At 36.4% G+C, this 24,587-nt stretch overlaps 1 protein-coding gene across 20 annotated transcripts in view; it reads right to left on the bottom strand.

The window, feature by feature from the left end:
• The window catches only part of PLEKHA5 (pleckstrin homology domain containing A5), a 237,755-nt gene that overhangs the window by 17,425 nt on the left and 195,743 nt on the right, over positions 1 to 24,587 (bottom strand). For 7 of the 20 annotated variants that reach the window (XM_044227411.1, XM_044227414.1, XM_044227412.1 and 4 more), the window contains 8 exons: positions 22,240 to 22,302; positions 20,645 to 20,725; positions 20,361 to 20,510; positions 11,814 to 11,915; positions 7,717 to 7,828; positions 6,559 to 6,605; positions 5,567 to 5,755; positions 4,599 to 4,716 (listed from right to left, as the gene is read on the bottom strand). In XM_044227411.1, the coding sequence (XP_044083346.1) occupies positions 4,599 to 4,716; positions 5,567 to 5,755; positions 6,559 to 6,605; positions 7,717 to 7,828; positions 11,814 to 11,915; positions 20,361 to 20,510; positions 20,645 to 20,725; positions 22,240 to 22,302 (862 nt within the window). Of the gene's footprint in view, positions 1 to 4,598; positions 4,717 to 5,566; positions 5,756 to 6,558; positions 6,606 to 7,716; positions 7,829 to 11,813; positions 11,916 to 20,360; positions 20,511 to 20,644; positions 20,726 to 22,239; positions 22,303 to 22,809; positions 22,846 to 24,587 lie in introns of all 20 variants that reach the window. The other 13 variants (XM_044227418.1, XM_044227422.1, XM_044227420.1 and 10 more) reach the window with 3 other exon arrangements.

Genomic DNA, 24,587 nt, shown 5'->3' with positions numbered 1-24,587 from the left:
ATTTTTAAATAATCTCCACACCTAAGGTGGGGGCTTGAATTTATAAGTCCAAGATCAAGAGTTATATGTTATACCCACTGTGCCAGCCAGGTGCTCCTAGATCTATTGAGTTTTTAAGAAAAGCTATAAAGTCCCCATTTTTCTTTTCCTAAGTAGGCTCCATGCCCAGAGTGGAGGCCAACATGGAGCTTGAACTCATGACCCTGCGATCAAAACCTGAGCTGAGATCAAGAGTCAGACTCTTAGCTGACAGAGCCACCTAGGAGCCTATACAAAGTTCCAATTTCTATTTTTATTTTTTTTTAATAAAAGGAAACACAGGCAACGTTCCCTTTTTTAATTTTTAAAAAATTTTATTTATTAACAGAGAGAGACAGAGACAGAGAGAGACAAAGAGCAGAAGCAGACCCCCTGGTGACCCAAGCTGAAGGCAGACACTTAACCCACTGAGCCAACAAAGTTCCCCAAAGTTCCAATCTTTTTTTTTTTTTTAAAGATTATTTTTTATTTATTTATTTGACAGAGAGAAATCACAAGTAGATGGAGAGGCAGGCATAGAGAGAGAGAGAGGGAAGCAGGCTCCCTGCTGAGCAGAGAGTCCGATGCAGGACTCGATCCCAGGACCCTGAGATCATGACCTGAGCCGAAGGCAGCGGCTTAACCCACTGAGCCACCCAGGCACCCTCAAAATAGAAGGAGATGTAAGTGAGAAAGCTTCCAGGACAAATAGAAATTAAAAGAATTTGTGATTACTAAACCAGCCCTGCAAGAAATATTGAAGGGGATTCTTTAAGGAGAAAGAGAGAGCCCAAAAGTAACAGACCAGAAAGGAACAGAAACAATCTACAGAAACAGCGACCTTACAGGTAAAAGAATATACTAAATTCACGATCATTGTCATATACTACTAGAAGTCCTAGCCTCAGCAATCAGACAACAAAAAGAAATGAAAGGCATCTGAATAAGCAAAAAAGTCAAACTTTTACTCTTCACAGATAACATGATAACTCTGTGGAAAACCCAAAAGATTCCACCCCAAAATTGCTAGAACTTGTACAGAAATTCAGCAACATAGCAGGATACAAAATCAATGCACATTGCATCTCTATACACTAACAATGAGATGTATAAAACTGCAAAAAACAAAACAAAACAAAAAAACAATGAGACAGAAAAAAGAGAATTTAAGAAACTGATCCCATTTACAATTACACCCCAAACCATAAGATACCTAGGAATAAATCTAACCGAAGAGGTAAAGAATCTGTACTCTAATAACTGCAGAGCACTTATAAAAGGAATTGAGGAAGACACAAAGAAATGGAAAAACATTGCATGCTCATGGACTGGAAGAACAAATATTGTTAAAATGTCTATGCTACCTAGAGCAACCTACACATTCAATGCAATCCCTATCAAAATAGCATCCATTTTTTTCAAAGAGCTGGAACAAATAATCCTAAAATTTGTAGTGAATCAGAAAAGACCCCGAATAGCCAGAGGGATGTTGAAAAAGAAAACCAAAGCTGGTGGCATCACAATTCCAGACCTCAAGTTCTATTACAAAGTTGTAATCATCACAACAGTATGGTATTGGCACAAAAATGGACATATAGAACCCTGGGACAGAATATAGAAGAGAGAAATGGAAAAAAAAAAAAAAAAAAGAAATGGACCCTCAATTATATGTTCAAGTAATCAAGTAATCTACGACAAAGTAGGAAAGAATATCCAGTGGAAAAATGACAGTTTCTTCAACAAATGGTGTTGGGAAAATTGGATAGTAACATGCAGAAGAATGAAACTAAACCATTTCCTTATACTATACACAAAAACAGACTCAAAATTGATAAAATGTGAGACAGTACTCCACCAAAATTCTAGAGGAGAACATAGGCAGCAATGTCTGTGACTTGGGCTGCAGCAACATCTTGCAAGACATTTTCTCCAAAAAGAAGGGAAACAAAAGCAAAAATGAACTACTGGGACTTAATTGAGATAAAAAGCTCTTGCACAGCAAGGAAACAGTCAACTAAACAAAAAAACAACATACAGAACCGGATATTTGCAAATGTCTTATCAGATAAAGGGGTGGTATCTGAGATTTATAAAGAACTTTTCAAACTCAAAAAAAAAAAAAAAGAATTTATCAAACTCAACACCCAAAAAACAAATAATCCAATCAAGAAATGGGGGCGCCTGGGTGGCTCAGTGGGTTAAGCTGCTGCCTTCGGCTCAGGTCATGATCTCAGGGTCCTGGGATCGAGTCCCGCATTGGGCTCTCTGCTCAGCAGGGAGCCTGCTTCCTCCTCTCTCTCTGCCTGCTTGTGATCTCTCTCTGTCAAATAAATAAATAAAATCTTAAAAAAAAAAAAAAAAAAAAAAGAGATGGGCAGAAGACATGAACAGACATTTCTCCAAAGAAGACATAAAAACGGCCAACAGACACATAAAAAAATATTCCACATCACCTGGCATAGGGAAATACAAATCAAAACCACAGTAAGATACCATCTCACACCAGTCAAAATGGCTAAAACTAACAACTCCGGAAACAACAAATGTTGGGGGGGATGTAGAGAAAGGGAAACCCTCTTACACTGCTGGTGGGGATGCAAGCTGGTGTAGCCATTCTGGAAAAGAGCATGGAGGTTCTTCAAAAAGTTAAAATAGAGTAAAAGTAAAAGTTAAAAATAGAGCTACCCTATGACTCAGCAATTGCACTACTAGGTGTTTATCCAAAGGATACAAATGTAGTGATCTGATGGGGTACCTGCACCCCAATGTTTATAGCAGCAATGTCCACAATAGCCAAACTATGGAAAGAGTCCAGATCGCCATGGACAAATGAATAGATAAAGATGATGTTTTGTGTGTGTGTGTGTACTTGCAATGGACTATTACTCAGCCATTAAAAAAAAAAAAAAAAAAAGACAAAAAAAAAAAGAAATACTACCATTTGCAACAACATGGGTAGAACTAGAGGGTATTACGGTGAGCAAAATAAGTCAATCAGAAAAAGACAGTTATCATGTGATCTTACTCATGTGGAAATTAAGAAAGAAAACAGAAAACCATAGGGGGAAGAGAAGAAAAAGTAAGATGAAATCAGAGAGGGAGACAAACCATAAGAGCCTCTTAATCATAGGAAACAAACTTAGGATTGCTAGAGAAGAGGAGGATGGGGAGATGGGGTAATTGGGTGATGGACATTAAGGAGGGCATGTGATGTAATAAGCACAGTATTACATGAGACTGATGACTGATGACCTCCACCTCTGAAACTAATAATACATTATATGTTAATTAACTGACTTTAAAACAAACCACAATCCAAAAAAGACTGAATCACTGCACTGTATTTGGCCCTTTCTATCTATTTATTTTTGACTATAGCGCCCTCTATCCTTTTTCTTTACAACCCTAAAGAATTATCAGTATTGGGAAAAAAAAAAAAAAAAAAAAAAAATCAGGGATGCCAGCCTGGGTTAGTTGGAAGAGTGTGCAAATCTTGACCTCAGGGTTGAACTCCCATGTTCTGTGTAGAGATTACTAAAAATAATTAAATAAATAAGCTTTATAAAGTCGGAGTACACCCAATAAGAGTACTATGTCATGGAATTTGTTTATTTACTTTTTTTTGGTTAAATAAACTCTATACCCAATGTGGGGCTCCAACTCATGACCCTAAGATCAAAAGTCACATGCTCTACCAAAGGATCCAGTACGGTGCCCCTTGGCCCTTAATCTTTTTTGTACAATTCTGAATAAGTTTGGTTTTGAAGAAAACCAAAATGTCCCTAACCCAAAATCTCAGGAAATGGAAAGCTTTTTATTTTTTTATTTTTTAAAAGATTTTATTTATTTATTTGACAGAGAGAGATCACAAGTAGGCATAGAGGCAGGCAGAGAGAGAGAGAGGAGGAAGCAGGCTCCCTCCTGAGCAGAGTGCCCAATGCGGGACTCCATCCCAGGACCCTGAGATCATGACCTGAGCCGAAGGCAGTGGCTTAACCCACTGAGCCACCCTGGTGACCGGAAAGCTTTTTAAAAGTCTGGAATGTACGGGGGCACCTGGGTGGCTCAGTGGGTTAAAGCCTCTGCCTTCGGCTCAGGTCATGATCTCAGGGTCCTGGGATGGAGTCCCGCATTGGGCACTCTGCTCAGGAGGGAGCCTGCTTCCTCCTCTCTCTCTGCCTGCCTCTCTGCCTACCTGTGATCTCTTTCTGTCAAATAAATAAATAAAATCTTAAAAAAAAAAAAAAGTCTGGAATGTACTTATTTCTCAGTTAAAACCTAACCTGGACTGATACGAAGCTTTTTAGTCTTTATTCCTCTTTGGGTGAATATTCCAGAAATATTAATTTATTTCAGAAGGGGATGTTGCCTCCTGCCTAGCTGAGATGATGTGTAATGTATGGTTTATGGGTCATGTTACCTTCCTAATACCTGAAACTTCTGAATTCAGGAGCTCATCAGATTCCAAAGGTTTCAGATCAGGGATTGTGGATTTATATATGTATTGGGCCAATACTGATTTTATTATTGTTAAAATGTCTAGAAAACACAGGAGATAAAACGTATCTCCAAATGCTGACCTTTTACGGAAGTTTCTATTTCTGAAACAGGTTCTGATTTTTCTTCTCCATTAGATTCATCAACTTCTGCCACTGTTGTTAACTCAGGTTCACTCTTGTAGAGTCTATAATCTGGACCCTTGAAAGGAACATGTGCAATTTCAAAACAAAAAACAAAAAAACAAAAAACTGGTACAAGTTTCTTTTATAATGTTTACTTCTAAAGCCTTAAATCAAACCCTAAAAATTAAAAGCCTCTGTCAGCTATCTTGGGTGCAGGTACAACCGATATATATAATTGATATATATATATATATATATAGCAAAAAAAAATCTGAACTTTTTTTTTTTTAATCTGAAATATTTTTAACCAGCAAAAGTTTCAGTTTTCAAATTAAGAATATTCTTATTAGGGACAAAGTCATTAGAGCATTTTTTATCACAGCACATCTGAAGTCTGAAAATAATTACATCATATTAATTCAATTAGACCTATTCCTTATCCCCTTCATTCTCTTTTGGCTTACCACATTTTACATTTATTTGTTTAACCCCAAACCTCTTATTTCCAGCTCCCATGGGTAACATCTCTCCTTGGCAATGTCCACATCCTCTAATAGTTTTCCTAGGTGGAAGTGCCCATATCCTAACCCTTTTATCATTCCTAGCAGCAATCTTTTTTCATTCTCACTTCTTTCTGATCCAAAGATATTTTGCCTCTAATATCCTGAAATGGTATATTAACCACTTTACAAAAACATTTATTAAAAATATAAAATTATGAAGTATTAAAATTATAAAAAAATGAGAATGGTAGAACCAAAACAGGAAAAACACAAATGATAACTATATATAAACAAACAGATAGAAAAAACATTGGCTAAAAGTGGGGTTATGATAAAAAAAAAAACCACATTTGAGTGTAAAATAAATTAACTTTAAAAATCAGGTATATGATTGATTATTCTGTGGCTACTGAAGCCACTTACACAGTGAGATCCATTTCTTGGATATCCTTGAACTTGATGAATCTTCTTTTCTTCAGGCAGATGGACTGGGCCCCTGCTATAACAGAGCAAGGAGCTGCTATCACTGGGCAGAGGGGGGATTATGGGAGGCTGCTCTGTAAAGTCATAGGACCGAGGAAGTGGAGGACGAGGTGGGACTACTTCCTCTTCCTAAAGATTGTAGAATAGTCACCTTATTTAGATAAGCACATTGAATTAAGTATATCTAAATTCTTTGCAATGGTAAGTTAACTTAAATTCACTTTAAGATAATTAAAGGGATACTGCCAAGCCAAAAGTCTCATATTAAACAGTAAAATAAAAAATGCAAAGTATGATAGCCAGTAACTGGATCTTAAATCTGGCCTTATCTAATTTTTTTTCCCGTAACACACAGGTTAGCTTTCATCTGAAGCTTAGCAACAAAACAGATGTATGAAACTACTGTTATTTCACTTTAAAAATAAAAGAAAAGAATTAATTTAAAAATCTTACTGCCTATTTTTTTTATTGTTATTTTAAGAGACAAAATAAAGAAACATTTCTTTTTGATTGGTTTTAATACAAAATTCAAGGCCAAGGATGTTTTCCATCAGGTTGACAGTATCTCTTTGTAGTTGTAATTTCTCTAATGATATGCATGACACACAGCCAACTTATCTATCAATCATCCTACAAATTTTATAAAGAATAAGAAACAATGATAAATATTCAAATTACTTATATTAGAAAAAGTATGACAATGTTAAGGTTCTAACACAGATGAAAAGTAGTGAGTCCATTTTTTTTTTTTTTTGCATTAAGGGAAGAAAAACCACATCTGTTAGAAGTATCAAATTACTGAATTAGAGAAATTTCAAGATTAAAACAATACCTTACATATATTTAGGAAACATTTTTGTTATGAAGAGAAGACAAATTCTAATTCATGTAGTTATTTAAAAATAATTTAGAGAGAGACAATCCAAACTTACCTCATTTTTGTACTTAACTGTTGAGAAAGGCTTTGACCCTGCCATACCTGTTAAAAAAATTATAAAATATTAACTACTTATATGAAACAATTTAAATCTACAAAAAAAAGAAATCATTTCCTCACTTATTTTATTTTTAATATTTTATTTTTAAGTAATCTCTGCACCCAAAGTGGGGCTTGAACTCATAACCCTGAGGTCAAGAGTCACATGCTCCTTTGTGCCAGCCAGGCACCCCCATTTCATTTATTTGAAATGAAGCCTTCAGTTTCTAATCGCTTTTTTTATTAATGTTTTCAGAATTTGAAATCAATTACATTTAAAAATACAAATTGAAATACAAGTTAAAATATGTTTTAATAAGAGTACTGGGAAATAGGTTTTCTGAAGCACTACTGATGTAAGCATAATTCAGTACAATTTTTTAGGAGGGCAATGTGGCTGTGACTATCAAAATGAAAGTTGTGTGCTCATTTCCAGCTTCTTGTGATACATAAGTACTAGCATGTGCATTTAGTTATATATACAATAACACACATACACACACTAATATATACAATTACAGCATGGTTTATGACAGAAAAAAACAAACAAACCCCAAACCTGGAAACAGCCTACATGTCCAACAACAGAGAAATGGGATACATTAGAGTCCATCTATACAATGGATTCTTACACAGTTATTATTGCACTGTACTGTTCAGGAGCCAAAACCAAATTGCTGAAAAATAAGTATACAATGATTCCATTTTTTGTTGTGGGGAAAAATTCATAAGAGCAAAACATTATGCATGTGTATAATTATACACAAAAAATAGTAACTAATTTTTGTTGTGAACTTTTGCTTTTTTTGTTTTACAAATGTGCGTACTGATTCAATGTTACATGAGTGCCTGTTTTCTGATGCCAAAAATCCATTCAAGTAACAAAAAGAAATCTAATTCTATGTGTCATTCCATTTATTCACTTGTTTGTTTGCTTATTTATTTAAAAAGTTTACTTATTTATTGTAGAATAATCTCCACATCCAACACGGGGCTTGAACTCACAACCCCAAGATCAAGAGTTGCATGCTGTTCTGCCTGAGTCAGCCAGGTGCCTTGTGTCATTCCACTCAGACATCAGATTATGGTCAATTACTGCGAAAAGCTGATTCACCTGTTTCTGTGGTGCCTCTTTGCTGTTTGTGTTTACTCAGTCCTTCCATGACATCCTGAATTCTCCAAAGTTCTTTCTGAATCTGTGCACGCTGAATTCCTGCTGATTCAGTCTTTCAGGAAAAAGAGCCCATATATAGGGGGAAAAAAAAGTTGTAAATTCCACTAATTACATATTTTAAAAAGTGAGAATTGCAGTGGATCAAATTTTGAGAATATTTAGTATGATCTATTTGACTCTCCCAAATTTTGCAACATCTGTGGCCTTTGATGAAACAGAGAAAGAAAAAATTCAATTTCTCAGACTTAAGTGCACTATTTCATATCTCTTCAATAAGCTTTGCCTTGCATTACTGCTGGTCACAAGGGACTGAAAAATAGAAAACAGAAAGAAAACAGAACAAAATAGAAACTCACAAAACTCAAATTAAAAAAAAATTTTAAGGGAGAAGAAAAAAGAAATGGGAAGTATACTAATTTCCTAAGTTCTAGAAAATGAGATCATATTGGTTTTCAACAAGATTCTAATAGAACTCTATGACTTACTGATAGTTTGGATAACAAGAAATATCATTTTTTGGAATATAAATTTATTTAAAAAAGGGGGGGCAATGAAGTACAGAACTGTCACATTGACCAGAAAAATTTTTTTCACTGAATATCAGTTTTTGACAACTGAAGATACTAGAATACAGTCAATACAGCTAAAGTACTCTGAGGGGTGAAAACGTGCTTTTAATGTCTATAAACATATAGACTATGCTACGCTGCTTCAAAAAGGCACTACGTAACCTTAGTTATCCAGTTTTCCAAGCCACAGGGCTAAAAGCATCAAAATAAGAGAAGGAAGTATTCACACAAGACCCAAACACAAGAACAAGCCAAGGATGGGAATACTGACACAGACTTCTAGGGAGTGAATTACAATGATAAAAATCAGATATATGCACATGTATATAGGATACATATTATTTTTGCAATAATTAAAAAATTATTTAAGTTTTACCTATCTGAAAGGTGTACAATGAAAATCTCATTTTTTATTATTTTGCATTTTTCTGATTCCTGGTGACTTTGAACAATATTCAAACACTTGTTAGCAATCTGTTCTACTTTCTATAGATTAACTAGTCATGTTCTCTGTCCGCTTTCCTAACGTATTGCTTCTCCAAGTCAAAAAGAAATTTCTTTGCAGATCAGAATAGTCTTGCTGAATTTTAGTGGTCAACAATACTTCTTGCCAACATGCCATCTTTTAAGTCTGTTTATGTTGCCCTCATTGTTTGCTTCTTTACTTAATTTATTATTACTGTTTTTAAAGGAAGGTCCATGCTCAATGTGGCACTTGAACTCACAACCTCTAGATTAAGTCACCTGCTCTACTGACTGAGCCAGCCATGTGCCCCATTTAGTTATTTATTTAATAAACACAGTTTATTTTATGTGCCTGATACTATTCTAACTGCTTCAAGAATATCAACATATTTAGTCATTACAATACTGATAGAGGTAGGCACTATTATTTTTATTTTACAGTTGTGAATCCTAAAGTGCAGAGTCATTATGTAACTGGTCTATGTGCAGTGCTGTATCTCAAAGAGTGGGCCTTCTATTTCTTTCTTTCTTTTTTTTTTAAAAAAGATTTTATTTATTTATTTGACACAGAGAGAGAGAGAGAGAGAGATATCACAAATAAGCAGTGAGGCAGGCAGGGAAAGGGGAAGCAGGCTCCCTGGTAAGCAGAGAGCCTGATGCAGGGCTTGATCCCAGGACCCTGAGACCATGACCCCAGCCAAAGGCAGAGGCTTAACCCACTGAACCACCCAGGGGCCCCTAGTTCTTTATTTTTCAAAATAATAACTACTGTGGTCTTCATATACCTTTAAAACATTAGTATCATCTTGCTAATTTGTTCAAAGAATTCTGGAGGAAATCTGGTTGAACAGAATTTGAGTTTATACAAAGAATTTTCATTGAGAGAATGTTAAATCAGGCCATCCATGGACAAGGGTTACCAATTCCACTTCTCTATTTATTCAAGTCTTATGCCCTATAATGTAGATGTTACATTTTCAGGATGAATGTTTTTTGTTAAGTTAAATCATGTAAACTGCTCTGGCCTAAGTGCTAAAAATGAACTTTCACAACTTTACTATCTCCTCTTTTACAGAAAAAGTTTGCTGACTCCTGTTATTTTTTAGATATTTCAGGGTTTTTTTTTTTTTTCCTTTTTCTTTCCCTACTGTAGTTAGTATTAACCCCACTGCTTAATATAGAAGTCACAGCCACATGTGGTTCCTTAAATTTAGATAACTAAAATGAAATAGAATTTAAAATTCAGTTTCTTGGGGCGCTCTGCCTTCGGCTCAGGTCATGATCTCAGGGTCCTGGGATCAAGCCCCACATCAGGCTTTCTGCTCAGTGGGGAGCCTGCTTCCCCCTCTCTTTCTGCCTGCCTCTCTGCCTCCTTGTGATCTCTCTGTCAAATAAATAAATTAAAAAAAAAAAAACTTTAAAAAAAAAAAATTCAGTTTCTTGTCACACTGGCAAAATTTCAAGTTCCCAACAGTAGCATGTAGCCAGTGGCTACTATACTGGACAGCACAGATGGAAGACAGCTGGCTTTCTAAGAGTCAAATTTACTAACCTTTAGTCCTTGTACTGACTTGTCCGTTGGTTCAGAAAGTTTCCAATGCAGATGGCTAAATTTATATAGTCATAAGCCTGAAGTGACTTTTACTTTATTTTTATCATTTATGTTTATTGAACATTTATTATCTTCCTTTCTCAGGGGAACACTTTAAGACAGCTATATTACTGTTTATATTTTAAGACAAGAAAATTAACCCCTGGAACTTGATTCCAGATGTGTCTATTTACAAAACTGGATTCTTTACACTAAGCAGTGCTGCATCTTTCACACCATATCAAAAGTCAACAGGCTATGGGGCACCTGGGTGACTCAGTGGGTTAAAGCCTCTGCCTTCGGCTCAGGTCATGATCCCAGGGTCCTGGGATCGAGCCCCGCATCAGGCTCTCTGCTAGGCAGGGAGCCTGCTTCCTCCTCTCTCTCTGCCTACTTGTGATCTCTCTCTCTCTCTGTCAAATAAATAAATAAAATCTTAAAAAAAAAAAAAGTCAACAGGCTAAAATAGTTTGATAAAAAAAAGAGGCATTTAATATAGAATGCATTAGAATAAGTTTTTATTATTTTATTTATTTATTTTTAAAAGATCTTATTTATTTATTTGACAGAGAGACATCACAAGTAGGCAGAGAGGCAGGCAGAGAGAGAGAGAGAGAGAGAGAGAGAGAGAGAGAGAGAGAGAGAGAGGAGGAAGCAGGATCCCTGCCAAGCAGAGAGCCTGATGTGGGGCTTGATCCCCATGACCCCGGGATCATGACCTGAGTGGAAGGGAGAGGCTTTAACTCACTGAGGCACCCAGGTGCCCCTTATTATTTTATTTTTAAGTAATCTCTATAGCCAACATGGGGATCAAATTCACAACCCCAAGATCAAGAGTTGCACACTGTACTGACTCAGGAGGCCAGGAGCCCTGGATTAGAACAAATCTTATAAAAAGAAAAATTACCCTTTATTTGGTAAATCCATTTAATTCAATACTTCAATGCTAACTTCAATATAGGCAGGCAGGAGCAAAAACATGACACGGATCATACCATGTGCCAAAAGAAAAAAGGACTTTTTTTTTTTTTTAAAAAAGATTTTATTTATTTATTTGACAGAGAGAGATCACAAGTAGGCAGAGAGAGAGAGAGGAGGAAGCAGGCTCCCTGCAGAGCAGAGAGCCCGATGCGGGAATCGATCCCAGGACCCTGAGATCATGACCTGAGCCGAAGGCAGCGGCTTAACCCACTGAGCCACCCAGGCGCCCCGAAAAAAGGACTTTTAAACAAGGAGAAATGGGCTACTTTGTGGGATAGTAAGATTCCTATCATTGGAAGTATTTAAACTCAGATCTCAGGGGGCCAGTAAGGTAAAAAATATTAAGGGCATGCACGGATTGAACAAGGTGGATTGTACAGTACCAGTCAAAACCAGTTGAGACAATGCAAAAAAACCATTCACTTCTGTACCTGAACTTCACCAAGGCGATCTAGTTGCTCTTGCATCTGGTTCCTGGTAACAGTTACATCGTATTCTAACTTGTCATATTCTCTCCACGCTCGCTCCAATTCCTAAAAATCAAACAGCACTAATTAATGGGAAAAATGTGCTTTTATATGGTTATCACTGCAATTACAAGCTTTCCAGGTTATAGAAAATTGCATAGTTTGTAATGGGCAAAATAAAAACTTTTATAACTCATTTTTCCTTTTCTTGTAATTCATGGGAAATGTCAGTTTAACAACACAAATAGTCTTGGAATAAGGAAAGAGGGTATGGAGTATGGAGGAAAGATTACAGTCTGTTTCTAACGGTTCTCTTTTAAAGAGTTATTTTACTTTTGGGGCACCTGGGTGGATCAGTTGGTTAAGCAACTGCCTTTGGCTCAGGTCACAATCTCAGGCTCCTGGGCTGGAGCCCAACTTGGGATCCCTGTTCAGTGGGAAATCTGCTTCTCCCTACCACTTGTGCTTTCTCTCTCCCTCAAATAAGTAAATCTTAAAAAAAAAAAAAAAAAGCTATTTTACTTTGTATATTGTGCAACTAGCTTAAAATTACTTTTAAAAAACTCGGCAACGAAAAATTATTCAAGGCACATACTTTTTTTTTTTTTTTTTTTAAAGATTTTTTATTTATTTATTTGACAGACAGAGATCACAAGTAGGCATAGAGGCAGACGGGGACGGGGTGGGGAGTGGAAGCAGGCTCCCCACTGAGCAGAGAGCCCGATGTGGGTCTCCATACCAGGACCCTGAGATTGTGACCTGAACCGAAGGCAGAGGCTTAACCCACTGAGCCACCCAGGTGCCCCATCAAGCCACATACTTTCAAAAATTAAAATGAGTGTTAGAATTTGGCCATTTGGGATAATTGTTTTTTGAATCTAAGATGTCTCCTTAAGCCAGTTTTATAATGAATTACATTTTTTAAAAAGTAGAGATAAACCACTGGAGGTTTATCATCTCTATATTGTATAGGTAATTTAGGGAATCTATTTAACTGGTTTCACGATTAATAAAATTTTTAAAAGGCAAGGTGATAAAGGACTAAAGAGTTATATCTCCTCTATATTGTGTAACTATTAGTCTTCCCACTTGGCTCCAGCAAACTTTAACCTGAATAAGGATACTGATCTTCTTATTTACTTTCTTATCTGCAGACCCAATGGCAGCCCGACAGTTAAGTAAGATGGCATTGCCAGCCTAACACCTAACCTCTCTTGTAGAAAAGACACTGTCCAAAGCCTACAGAAGCATCTAAATGTAAGAACATTTTATAGGAAGGTAAGAATCCGTGTCTTTCTTATCCTGAAAGTATAGGAAACATACACTGTAGAGCCAGAAATTATTTTAAAGGTGAAGAAACACAATATACTCTCAAGTTTTCTAGCCTACAAAGTCTTGCCACTGGACTGTAACATTTGGCCTGAGTCCCATCTTCCTGCTGGGCTTACCTACTTCTCCTCTATTTCTGGGCTCCTCAAACATGACTATGGCTGGGCAGAACACAAACCAAAAGAGGAGAGCAAGCAAAGGGGCAGCACTGGCGTTAACACCAGCTTCTCCCAATACCTACCTGAGCATTTCGTTAACGAATCTACAAGTACCATGCTGAAAATCTTTAGATATGACCTGTTTTTTGTTTTGTTTTTGTCAAGAAGATAATACACAGTACGATAAGGCAATTAAAAGGGGGTAATGACTTCTAAACATACAATTACCTTAAAATCACAGGCATTAAGTTAGGAAATAGTGCTTTTGATAAAAACATAGAAAGTTTCATGCTATATACAGTTAAGAGAATAAATGAAATCTTCCAATCTACAACCATAGCAATGACTCTCACAATGTTAAAAGGAGCCAAAGAACACACACTGTATAATTATATATGATTTATATATATGTACCTTCTAAAGTTCAAAAGTAAGCAAAAAACTTAACCCATAGTTTAAGTCAGGTAGTGGTCTGCTAGGGAAGTAGTCACTGGGAGGAGAATTTCTGGCATGCTAGTAAAATTCAGTGCCTTGATATGGGTATCAGTCATATTTGTGCACTATCAGTCATATTTGTGCACTTAAATTGGGTGCTTTTCTGAGAATATATTAACTCTAACAAAGGTAAAAAAAATGTGTACACGTGTATGATTGTTACAGGGGTGGCAGAAGATTTTAAAAAATTTGACTCAGTCTAACTTTAGGATGTGGAACAAGTAAAATGAGGATTTCAATATTTAGCAGTAGAGCTATACTGAATACATATTATGATCTTTATTAAGAAAGTAATAGGACTACACAATAGCCAAACTATGGAAAGAACCTAGATGTCCATCAACAGATGAATGGATAAAGAAGATGTGGTATATATACACAATGGAATACTATGCAGCCATCAAAAGAAACGAAATCTTGCCATTTGCGACAACATGGATGGAACTAGAGAGTATCATGCTTAGCGAAATAAGTCAAGCGGAGAAAGACAACTATCATATGATCTCCCTGATATGAGGAAGTGGTGATGCAACATGGGGGCTTAAGTGGGTAGGAGAAGAATCCATGAAACAAGATGGGATAGGGAGGGAGACAAACCATAAGTGACTCTTAATCTCACGAAACAAACTGTGGGTTGCTGGGGGGAGGGGGGTTGGGAGAAGGGGGGTAGGGTTATGGACATTGGGGAGGGTATGTGCTTTTGGGTAAATTGGAAGGGGAGGTGAACCATGAATGAGAGACTATGGACTCTGAAAAACAATCTGAGGGGTTTGAAGTGGCGGGGGGGTGGGAGGTTGGGGTACCAGGTGGTGGGTATTATAGAGGGCACAGCTTGCATGGAGCACTGGGTGTGGTGAAAAAATAATGAATACTGTTTTTCTGAAAATAAATAAATTGGAAAAAAAATAAAAAAAAAAGAAAGTAATAGGACTAATAATTCATTTCTAAGTTTTTAATGTAGGAAGACCTATCCTATCTTTTCTTTTTTTTTTTAGATTTTAAGTAATTTCTCTACACCCAACATGTGGCTCGAACTTACAACCCCAAGGATCAAGAGCTGGATGCCCTAATGACAGAGTCAGGCAAGCACACCTCCTTTTCTTGTCCAATATCAATGGCAATTCAGAACAAAATATAGCCATGAGAACAGTCACACAATACGCTACACACATAAATGTGTAATCTGTTTTTCTAATCTTTAACTTGTATCTGTAGTTTCTCTTCTAATCTCTGAAATAAAAACTATATTCCATCTCAAGGAAAGTGGTTATTATTTTTGTACAAATTTTATATGTAATAAATTTATATACTTATAAATGTAGAAAAGCTAGAATACAGGGAAAGAAAAAGAAAAAAATACCTATTATTGTAGTACACTTTTGTTAGCAATTTTGTGGATTTTTTTTTTGCTTTCTCAGACACACACAATGGAAATTTACAAACATACACAAAAGTAGGACCCACTCTAAATATAACATGGCCAGTCTGGTTTCATCTATAGTACTCCCATTCTTTGAGTACTGCAGTACTCCTATTGTATCTTTGTGGAATTATTTTAAGGCAAATACCAAGCATCATATAATTTCACCTATAAATACTTCAGTATGTATTTCTTTAAAAAAAAAAAAAAAAAAAGACTGTATTTATTTGAGAGATAGAGGGAGTGATAGAGAGCACCAGTGCGGTGTGAGGGGGAGTGGCAGGGAGAGGGAGAAGCAGACAACCCGCTGAGCAGGGAGCCCAACAAGGGCTTGATTCTAGGATCCCGGGATCACCTGAGCCCAAGGCAGATACTTAACTGACTGAGCCGCCCAGGGAACTCTCAGAATGTATTTCTTAAGAAAAGAAACTTAAAATAAAAAATAACATGGAAATTCTTGATTTAAAAATCATTAATATTTATTCCTTAAAAAAGCTTTTTAAAGGATTTCATTTATTTTAGAGAGAGTGTATGTGAGAGAGAGAGAGGGAGTGCATGAGCAGCGGGAGGGGTAGAGGGAGAGGAACAAGCAGACTCCCCGCTGTGTGGGGAGCCCAGAGTGGGGCGTGATCCCAGAATCCCGAGATCATGCTAGTCAGATGCTTAACTGACAGACACACCCAGGTGCTCCTTCCTTAAGTGTAAAAAATGATAACCCCTATCCTCCTCTCTATGCCCTTGTTACTTATATGGGGATGAGACTGAGTTACCCGACCTGCAGAATTTCTCCTACTCTACATTTTGCTAATTGAATTCCTGCAGTATTCCTTACATGCTCCTCTGTTTCCTTCTATTTCCTATAAACTTGTAGTTACATACTGAGGCTTGTCGAGATTCAGATTTGATTTTCTGGTAAAAAATAACCTCACAACTATTGCTGGATACTTTCTACGGCAGCACGTCAGGAGGTGTATGACAGCGGACTATCTCTTTTGGGGGGATGTTGCGTTGTAATTATACAATAGCCAGGTGATTTTTAAATTATCTTGGGGCACCTGGGTGGTCCAGTTGGTTGAGAGTCTGACTCTTGGTTCCTGTTCCAGTCATGATCTTGTGGATCATGAGATCCAGCCCCGCATCAGGCTCAGAGCTCAGCAGGGAGTACGCTTGAACGTTCCCACTGCCTCTCCTTCTCCTCACGCATGTGCTCACTCTTTAATAAATAGATCTTTAAAAAAAAACTATCTTAAAATCTTTCAAAACAGATTCCATGCCAATTCATGAATATTGATAGAAGGACTACAAAAAAATGACAAGGATTCTCACAAGCTCTTTATTACATAGAGGATGAATGGGTATATGAAGATATTTAATGGGCAAGCTTTTCCCCAAGGCATTTTGTTTGTCCTGATACCCTATCCCTTTTAAGTTTATAACCCTAGGCTCTAGTATATCCACTGGAGTCTAAAATCTGTTTACTTATGGTCCCCTTAGCTACAATTCAACTGAGACCACACATAAGTTTAATGGAAGTCTATACATACAACCTACTCACTGTAACCCTGGGTAATCTCTCTCAGTTTTTTGTTTATAACATAGTAATAATAGTACCCATGCTAAAGAGTTATGGGGACTAAGCACACATATAGTACTTAGAATCTGGCACCCAGTAACTGCTCCAAAAAATATTCCTGATTTTTGTTATTACTTGGTATTTTGGTATTATTTTGCTGTAGATAAATATATAAGCGAATTACTACCATGACTCAGGATGAATGGGAGATCTTTATACCTGTTTTATGATTTCTGAAATTCCAATTCTGGATTTTTGAGTAAGATAATTTAAATTTGATTTCAAGTTCCATAAAGTACATGTTATGTGACCATATAGATACTGAAATGGAGTAGAAAGCAGAGAAACCTAAGAAAAAGTCCTTGATTTAGGTGCTGATTCTGTTCCTTATTAATTATGTCACCAACACAAGTAATTTAGCCTCCACGAACCTCAGTTTTTTCATCTGTGCAGTGAAAATAACATATGTGAAAACCCAGAATTACATATATATTTTGCTGCTATTTAGATGAGTTACAAATTATCTGTTTCCTTGAATTGCTGGGTAGAGTAAGAGAAGCCCCCATTGAGCTGATAAAGCCTGAGAATATTTCTCTTACATACAGACATGAGGCCTAATATAAATTCTAAGAGAGGTAACTGTAGCAGACGAGACAGTGCTTCACACTATAACCCCTTTGCCCACTTAATTTCAAGGGACTGTGGTACCAGTGTCTCATGCCAAGTCAACTAAGGCAGTTTGGAAGTATGGGTGAATTAAGGGCACTGGGACAACTTCAACCAATGAATGAGAGATAGCCCCCAGCCTTCAGTAGAAAAGTCAGGGCTATCTACTCATTTCCTCAGAGAGTCCCCAGTTGCATACAGTGGGAACCAGCTCTGTAGGGAAACTTTTACTGGCTTTTCTCCCTTCCTGTCTCATTCTCCACACACCCTCCTTTCCGCATCCTGGAATCATCTCCTAAATAAACAATCTTAGCCCAGTTCATCTTAGGTTCTGCTTTCAGAAAAGACCCCAAACTAAGACAATGACACACTGAAAAATTTCAAGTGTAACCGACAGTTATTACAACCTTTCTCACTAATCAGGCTTAGGTAAAAAGAAGTAGAAACCAAGGTGAGAACACAGAGGCACTATGTGCTTAAAGCAGGTATGCTTATTGGATGGGGCTTACAGAGACGAGATAGAGTATCAACAATTAAATAAAACATAATGGGGACACTGCTTTACATGTCTGCCTTGTGTTAATCCTAATTTTATAAACCTAAATGGCTAACCTCGTGAGGAGAAGATGTTCTTAGGATCAAAGCTCTGCTCTATGGAAGTGTTATTGTTATACCTCTTGCATCTTCTAAACCTCATGACTTGGATTTGAACAAATGACCTCAACTGTGAAAGGATCAGAGGAATCCTCTGGGATTCTGCTAGCATTAATGTAATTCAGTTTTAAGTTTAACCAGCATCCACTGAGTGTTAACCATATGCTGCTGTAAGGCTTGAGCTACAAATATGAACAAGTTTACAAAGGCAAAAGTTGTACAGTTTGTATTCTATGTAGTTAAGACATGTCTTAGAAGAACACACTGAGAGTTTGTAATGACCAAATGAGTAACACTGAAGGCAAAGAAAAGAAACCTGGAAAGTGATTACATTGGTAACAACAAGAAAATGGGATATTCAAACAGGATTAATTTCTACTAGAACATTTTTAAGCCTACTGACCAAATTTAAGTTACTAAACCCATTGGTAAGGGAAAAGATAATAGTTCAGTTGAACACTATACATCCTGAGAATTTTCTAAAACAGATACCAAGTCATGAAATAGTACCCAACTACATTTTGATTTGACTCAGGTTGCCATAGGGATACAGAACTTTTCATTAGCTTGGCAGTGACAGTGTAGCCCCATTTTCCCTTTCTAATGTCATATTCCTAATCCTTTTATTTTTTGTTTCTCCAAACATGTCTCTCATATTCTCTTTTCTTTGTTGTGGTTCAAGGCATTTTATCCTTTTATCCTGTGTGGACTACCCTTTACTGCCTCTTCCTATCCAAATCCTATTGACCATTGGTGAACTAAGGGACTACGTCCTTGTAGACATTTCAGGTGCCTATATTTTCTTTGTGACTCTATTAGAGAAATCTATGTAGATTTGAGTCTTCAGGATTACTCTCAGAAGATAGGAGTTTTGATTCGGCATGGCATTTATTAGCTTTTAACACTGGGTAAGTCATTCGGTTCAATCATCATCTTTTTTTTTTTTTTGAAAGGCTGAGTGAGCACGGAGGCCAACACAAATCTTGAACTCACAACTCTGAGATCAGGACATGAGCTGAAATCAAGAGTCGGACACATAACTGACTGAGCCACCCTGGTGCCCCTCAATCATCAGATTTTAAATGCATATCCTACAGTACTGGATGCTAGAGTAACAGAGATAAATGAGATAGGGCTCTGATTCCAAGGAGACCACAACTGGAAGGATATTAAATTCTTAAAATATGAACAATACAGTATCATTAAGAGAATCAAATGAAATGGTGGAAATATCCAACCTGAAATCACACTGCAGCCATGAAATGATGTCAATGGTTTCCTAGTGAAGTGGTTAAATGAATCGAATTACCACCTTCTCAAAATTAGTCTAATTCCCCTAAAATCCATGAATTAGTTCATTTAAAAAAAAAGATTTTATTTATCTATTTATTTTTGAAAGGTTTTAATTTATTTTACACAGAGACAGAGTACAAGTAGGCAGAGCAGCAGGGATAGGGAGGGAGAAGCAGGCTCTCCGCTGAACAGAGAGCCCGATGTGGGGCTTGATCCCAGGACTCTGGGATCATGATCTGAGCTGAAGGCAATGGCTTAACCAACTGAGCCACCCGGGTGCCCCTTGAAGATTTTATTTTCAAGTAATCTCTACACCCAACATGGGGACAAGATCAAGAGTCACATGCTCTACCAACTGAGCCTGGCTGGTGTCCTGAAATACTTCTTTTCTTTTTTTTTTTTTTTTAAAGATTTTATTTATTTGTCAGAGAGAGAGAGAGGGAGAGAGAGCGAGTACAGGTAGACAGAATGGCAGGCAGAGGCAGAGGGAGAAGCAGGCTCCTTGCTGAGCAAGGAGCCCGATGTGGGACTCGATCCCAGGACGCTGGGATGATGACCTGAGCCGAAGGCAGCTGCCCAACCAACTGAGCCACCCAGGCGTCCCTGAAATACTTATTTTCTTAATGCAATAAATGTTAACATATTTACTAAGTTTTCATTTGAATAATACATAAACGGAGTATTTAGCTCCCTTACAAAACAACTATCTCACAAGGAAAAGAATGCTTACCATAAGAGAAATAACTGCATTTATTTTGCATCAGAAAACAAATCGCCCCTTAATTTTTATTAGTTAATAGCAAATTAATTTCTCATTATAGAAAAGAACTAAAGACAGTGAAATTACATAGAAACAAATAGAAAAAAGGAAAAAAAGGTGTAGAGTATCTCAGTGACTCTTCTAGGAAAACTCTCCTACTTACAGCAGTGGCTCGGGAGAGTTCTCTGCATGTACTGAGCAGTCCGTTTTGTAGGTCGTCCCTCTGCAGCACCACGGTCTGAATGGCTGCTGGGTTATCTGCATTCATTTCTATCTCTTGGCTGGCTGATAGCAAAGCTTGCTCAAGCGTGTACTATTATAATAAAAATAATTACACTTAATGTTCTGCATCATTGAATTGATTCTTTTTACTTTCGTTTTATCAGTGTCCTGATAAGAAGCATAAAAAGTAACATCACTTGTATATAATAAATAGGGTTGTCCTACTTTCTCCTTGTGGAGTTGCTGAAGTTTCTCTTCCAGGGCATGTACCACTTTATCTTGTTCACACAACCGGCTTAACTTGGCCTAGGTTTTAAGAGAAAATCTGTTGTTAGCAATTTTTAAAATTTTTCCTGTAACTGGCGGTAGGTAGTCCTGTAACTCAAGGTAGGTGTGACAAGAAAACACATGGAAGACAGCCATAGCCATAGAATACCTAACGAGGTCAATCTTTATTTCAATCAGTAACAGAAAAAGCAGCTTTTATTTTATTTACTAATTTCTAAAAAGATTTTATTTATTTATTTGTGAGAGAGAAAGACAGGGATAGGGACAAAGAGCACAGCTGGGGAGGTGAGAGAGCAGCAGGCCCTCCCGAGCAGGGAGCCTGACACGGTGCTCCAGCCAGTTGGTTAGGTGGATGAGCTAACTGAGCCCATCTAGGAGCCCCCAAATTAGCTTTTAAAGATACAGTGCTTAATGAACATGCATATAAAGTGAAAAAGCATTTCAACCATACAGTTTAATCTACGTAATTCGAGATATTGTTAGTAATCAAGCAGTCTCATTTTTTTAAAATTTTTTTTAAAGATTTTATTTATTTATTTGACAGAGAGAAATCACAAGTAGACAGAGAGGCAGGCAGAGAGAGAGAGAGGGGGAAGCAGGCTCCCTGCTGAGCAGAGACTCGATCCCAGGACCCTGAGATCATGACCTGAGCCGAAGGCAGCGGCTTAACCCACTGAGCCACCCAGGCGCCCCTCAAGCAGTCTCATTTAACTTTAAATTATTTCAGGGTGGTTTTACCTCCTTAATGAAAATATCAACTGGATTCTGTTTTTATATTTTAAAAATTATGCTCTTATGTTTAGAAAATGTAAGCAAAAGATTGCTTCTAATTTCAATAATACAAATATAAATTTGCTAAATGGAGAAAAAAAATCATTTTCAATAGTTTGTTTGAAATTTTTGGTATTACCCCAATTTTTTAATTATAAAAGAATCAGCGGATACTCCATGAAAATTTCAATACTACAGTAAACCCTGTAAATATGCCCCAAACTTGACTGCATAATGATAAGTAGGCAAGAAACTGGAGACTTCATTTTCTTTGCTGTGTATCTCTTAAACTGACCACCTATCTTTGTTAGATGACAAAACTCAAGCTATACCAAATACAATATACTGAAATGAGAAGATATAATGCTGTAAGCCAACCAATCTAAAATACAATAAAAATAAGACTAAATTTTAAAAAGGAAGTAGTGACAGAACTTTCAGAGGCTGATACTTTCTCTAGAAGACTGACAATTTTACTTTGTCTCCAGTCCTCCATACTTTCTGTGATTAGAAATGTCTTTTACTTTCCTTTAAGTGATTCTTAGACTGCTCAACTGCTAATTATGGGGGAAGAGGTTGTTACAGAACAGAGGAATGATGATTTAATTTACCCCAAGTGTAAAAGAAGAAACCGCTACTTTATTTGATGTCATTTGAGAGGGAAGGGAGGAAGAGGAAGTTTTTGTCATGCTTATTTCCAGTGTTTTTGGCAGAGAACAGAACAAGAGTACTGACAAGATACATAGTATACTGACACTTACATCGATATCCACTTCTTCAGGTCTGTATTTATATAACGTGCCTCTACATTCATCTTGTGATAGCTATAGGAAAAAAGGTCAGGGAGCAAGTTTAAAAATAGTATTAAAAAATATTTAGCCTATAGTTAACATTTTAGATTTATATAACAATAACAAAAATGGGATTTTAATGATTCTTATACTTTAAGAAGTTTAATTCAAACACAGATCATTACAAAAGTAGAAAAATATTTAACAGTGATACAATATGCAAGATACATAAAATGGTGTTAACTTAAGCTTGTCAAACAAAATAAGTTGGTCAAACAAATTATACAGCACCTTACATTTTCCATTTGTAAGACACACATTATTTTAGTGAAAAATTGACAAAATACAATCATAGCAACTGTACTGAATCAAATATTCAAACCAGGCATATTTCAGCAGTCAAAACCATCCTTCACAGTATACACATAATCACACAACTGTGTATGTGTACACTCAAATGCCAACACATCTCAGTACAACTTTATTAACAAAACCTTTAACATAACTGTATACATATACATAATATAGAAACACACATACACAATATAAACTTATCTTGCTCTTCTGTCTTAAGAACTAAAAGATAATGGGGAAAAAGGATGGATTTAATTGAAAAGAGGAAACTCATTCAAAACCTCATAAAACTGAAAGCCTATGTTGTAATCTATGGATAATCAAATTTCATAAAAAGTTTATATGTGTTCATTGACACCATTTATCTTATGGTACTGTAAGAAATTACTGTTTAATGCATTTAAACATCCTTTCTACGGCTTCTTCCCAATATCTTTTGGTCAAACAAATCTTCATTTCTGCTTGTGTTAATCAAGATTTCAAAAGCCATCCCCGTCAGTTACAGCACAGGTATCATAGCTTCTGCAGGCAGTATTTCACGCTCTCTTGTCTTTTGACTTTATACTGACTGCTAAGACAGTTACAAAAACACAGCAGGAAAAATTTACTTGGGCTCATTGCGTGTTTACTAAATGGCACACTTTTTCTCAAAGTGGGGATGGGAGTAATGTATCCCCACTATATTCTAGATTGGAAAATTAAACTTCATGTAAACACATATAAATGAATAAAAATGATAAAAAATGTTATAACTATATATCCCCACTCTAAAATATTGCTTGCCAGTTACATCTTCAAAAGGAGGCATAATTTAAACAGCAGGTCACTTTGAATTGATCTAGAAATGTGGGTATCAGGAGGTTAAAAATGTAAGCATTACAAACATACAGTAAAAAATCCTGGATTTATGTTTCATTTCAAGACATTACTTTCACATCCTCATGCAAATGAATCTGTGACTATTTAAGGGTATGCAGTGATTAAACAAAACTTTCATAGAAATGAATTATCACATGAAAAATGAATTTAATGACAAAAGTCAGAATACTTGTGCACTATTTTAAAATAAAGATCACTGAATATGTCCTAAAGTGTCAAATGTCATTCTCAATTAAAGCACCTAGATCCAAGAAAATAATTTGTACTCTTTTCTGGGGGAAAAAAAAAAAAAAGTGATGCAAAGTTTTAAAATGCTTAGAGTCAGGATAAAAAATTAAGATAATGCCAAAATTAAATTTTCTCATTTATAAGAAGTTAGAGATGTAAAGCCTTTAGCTTCTAAAATGTCCAAATACACTTAATATTTAAAGTTAAATGTAAAACAGCTTTACTAAACCATGGAATGTAAAATTTGGATGTAACTAGTGAATAGTGTTATACCTAGATTAAAATATGAATTCTATCCTATATCCCAGGGTCAACAGAAAAATGACTAGGATTTTAAAATGGAAATTTAGCAATGTGTAATATAAATTTAGGTTATTAGTATACTATTTTTAAAAGAGATTTTTATTTATTTGTCAGAGAGAGAGAGCGAGCGAGAGCGCGCGCGAGTGCACAAGCCGGGGAAGCAGCAGGCAGGGCAGGCAGAGGGAAAAGCAGGCTTGCCGCCCAGAATGAACCCCACGTGGAACTCTATCACAGGACACTGGGATCACGACCTGAGTTGAAGGCAGCAGCTTAACCAACTGAGTCACCCAGGCATCCCTTAGTATACTGTTTTTATTTAGGAAATCTTACTGCATATTCATTTTCACATCAGTTGACAAATTAATAAAAAAGTGTGTATTGTGTTATCATTTAGGAGTGATAGATCCTTATAGCCATATAAATATACTGCACAGTAAGTTAGATTTATTTCATTGTTTAGCTATTTTTAGTACCACTAAAAAATTTATTTAAACTTTTTATCAAATTATTCAATAAAAATATTATTAGACACTAATAAAATCTTAAAATAATCA

The sequence above is a fragment of the Neovison vison genome, chromosome 12, assembly GCF_020171115.1.
Source record: "Neovison vison isolate M4711 chromosome 12, ASM_NN_V1, whole genome shotgun sequence".
NCBI classification, from domain to species: domain Eukaryota; kingdom Metazoa; phylum Chordata; class Mammalia; order Carnivora; family Mustelidae; genus Neogale; species Neogale vison.
The sequence above is the reverse complement of the archived record's forward strand: the minus strand, read 5'-3'. Positions and strand labels throughout refer to the sequence as shown.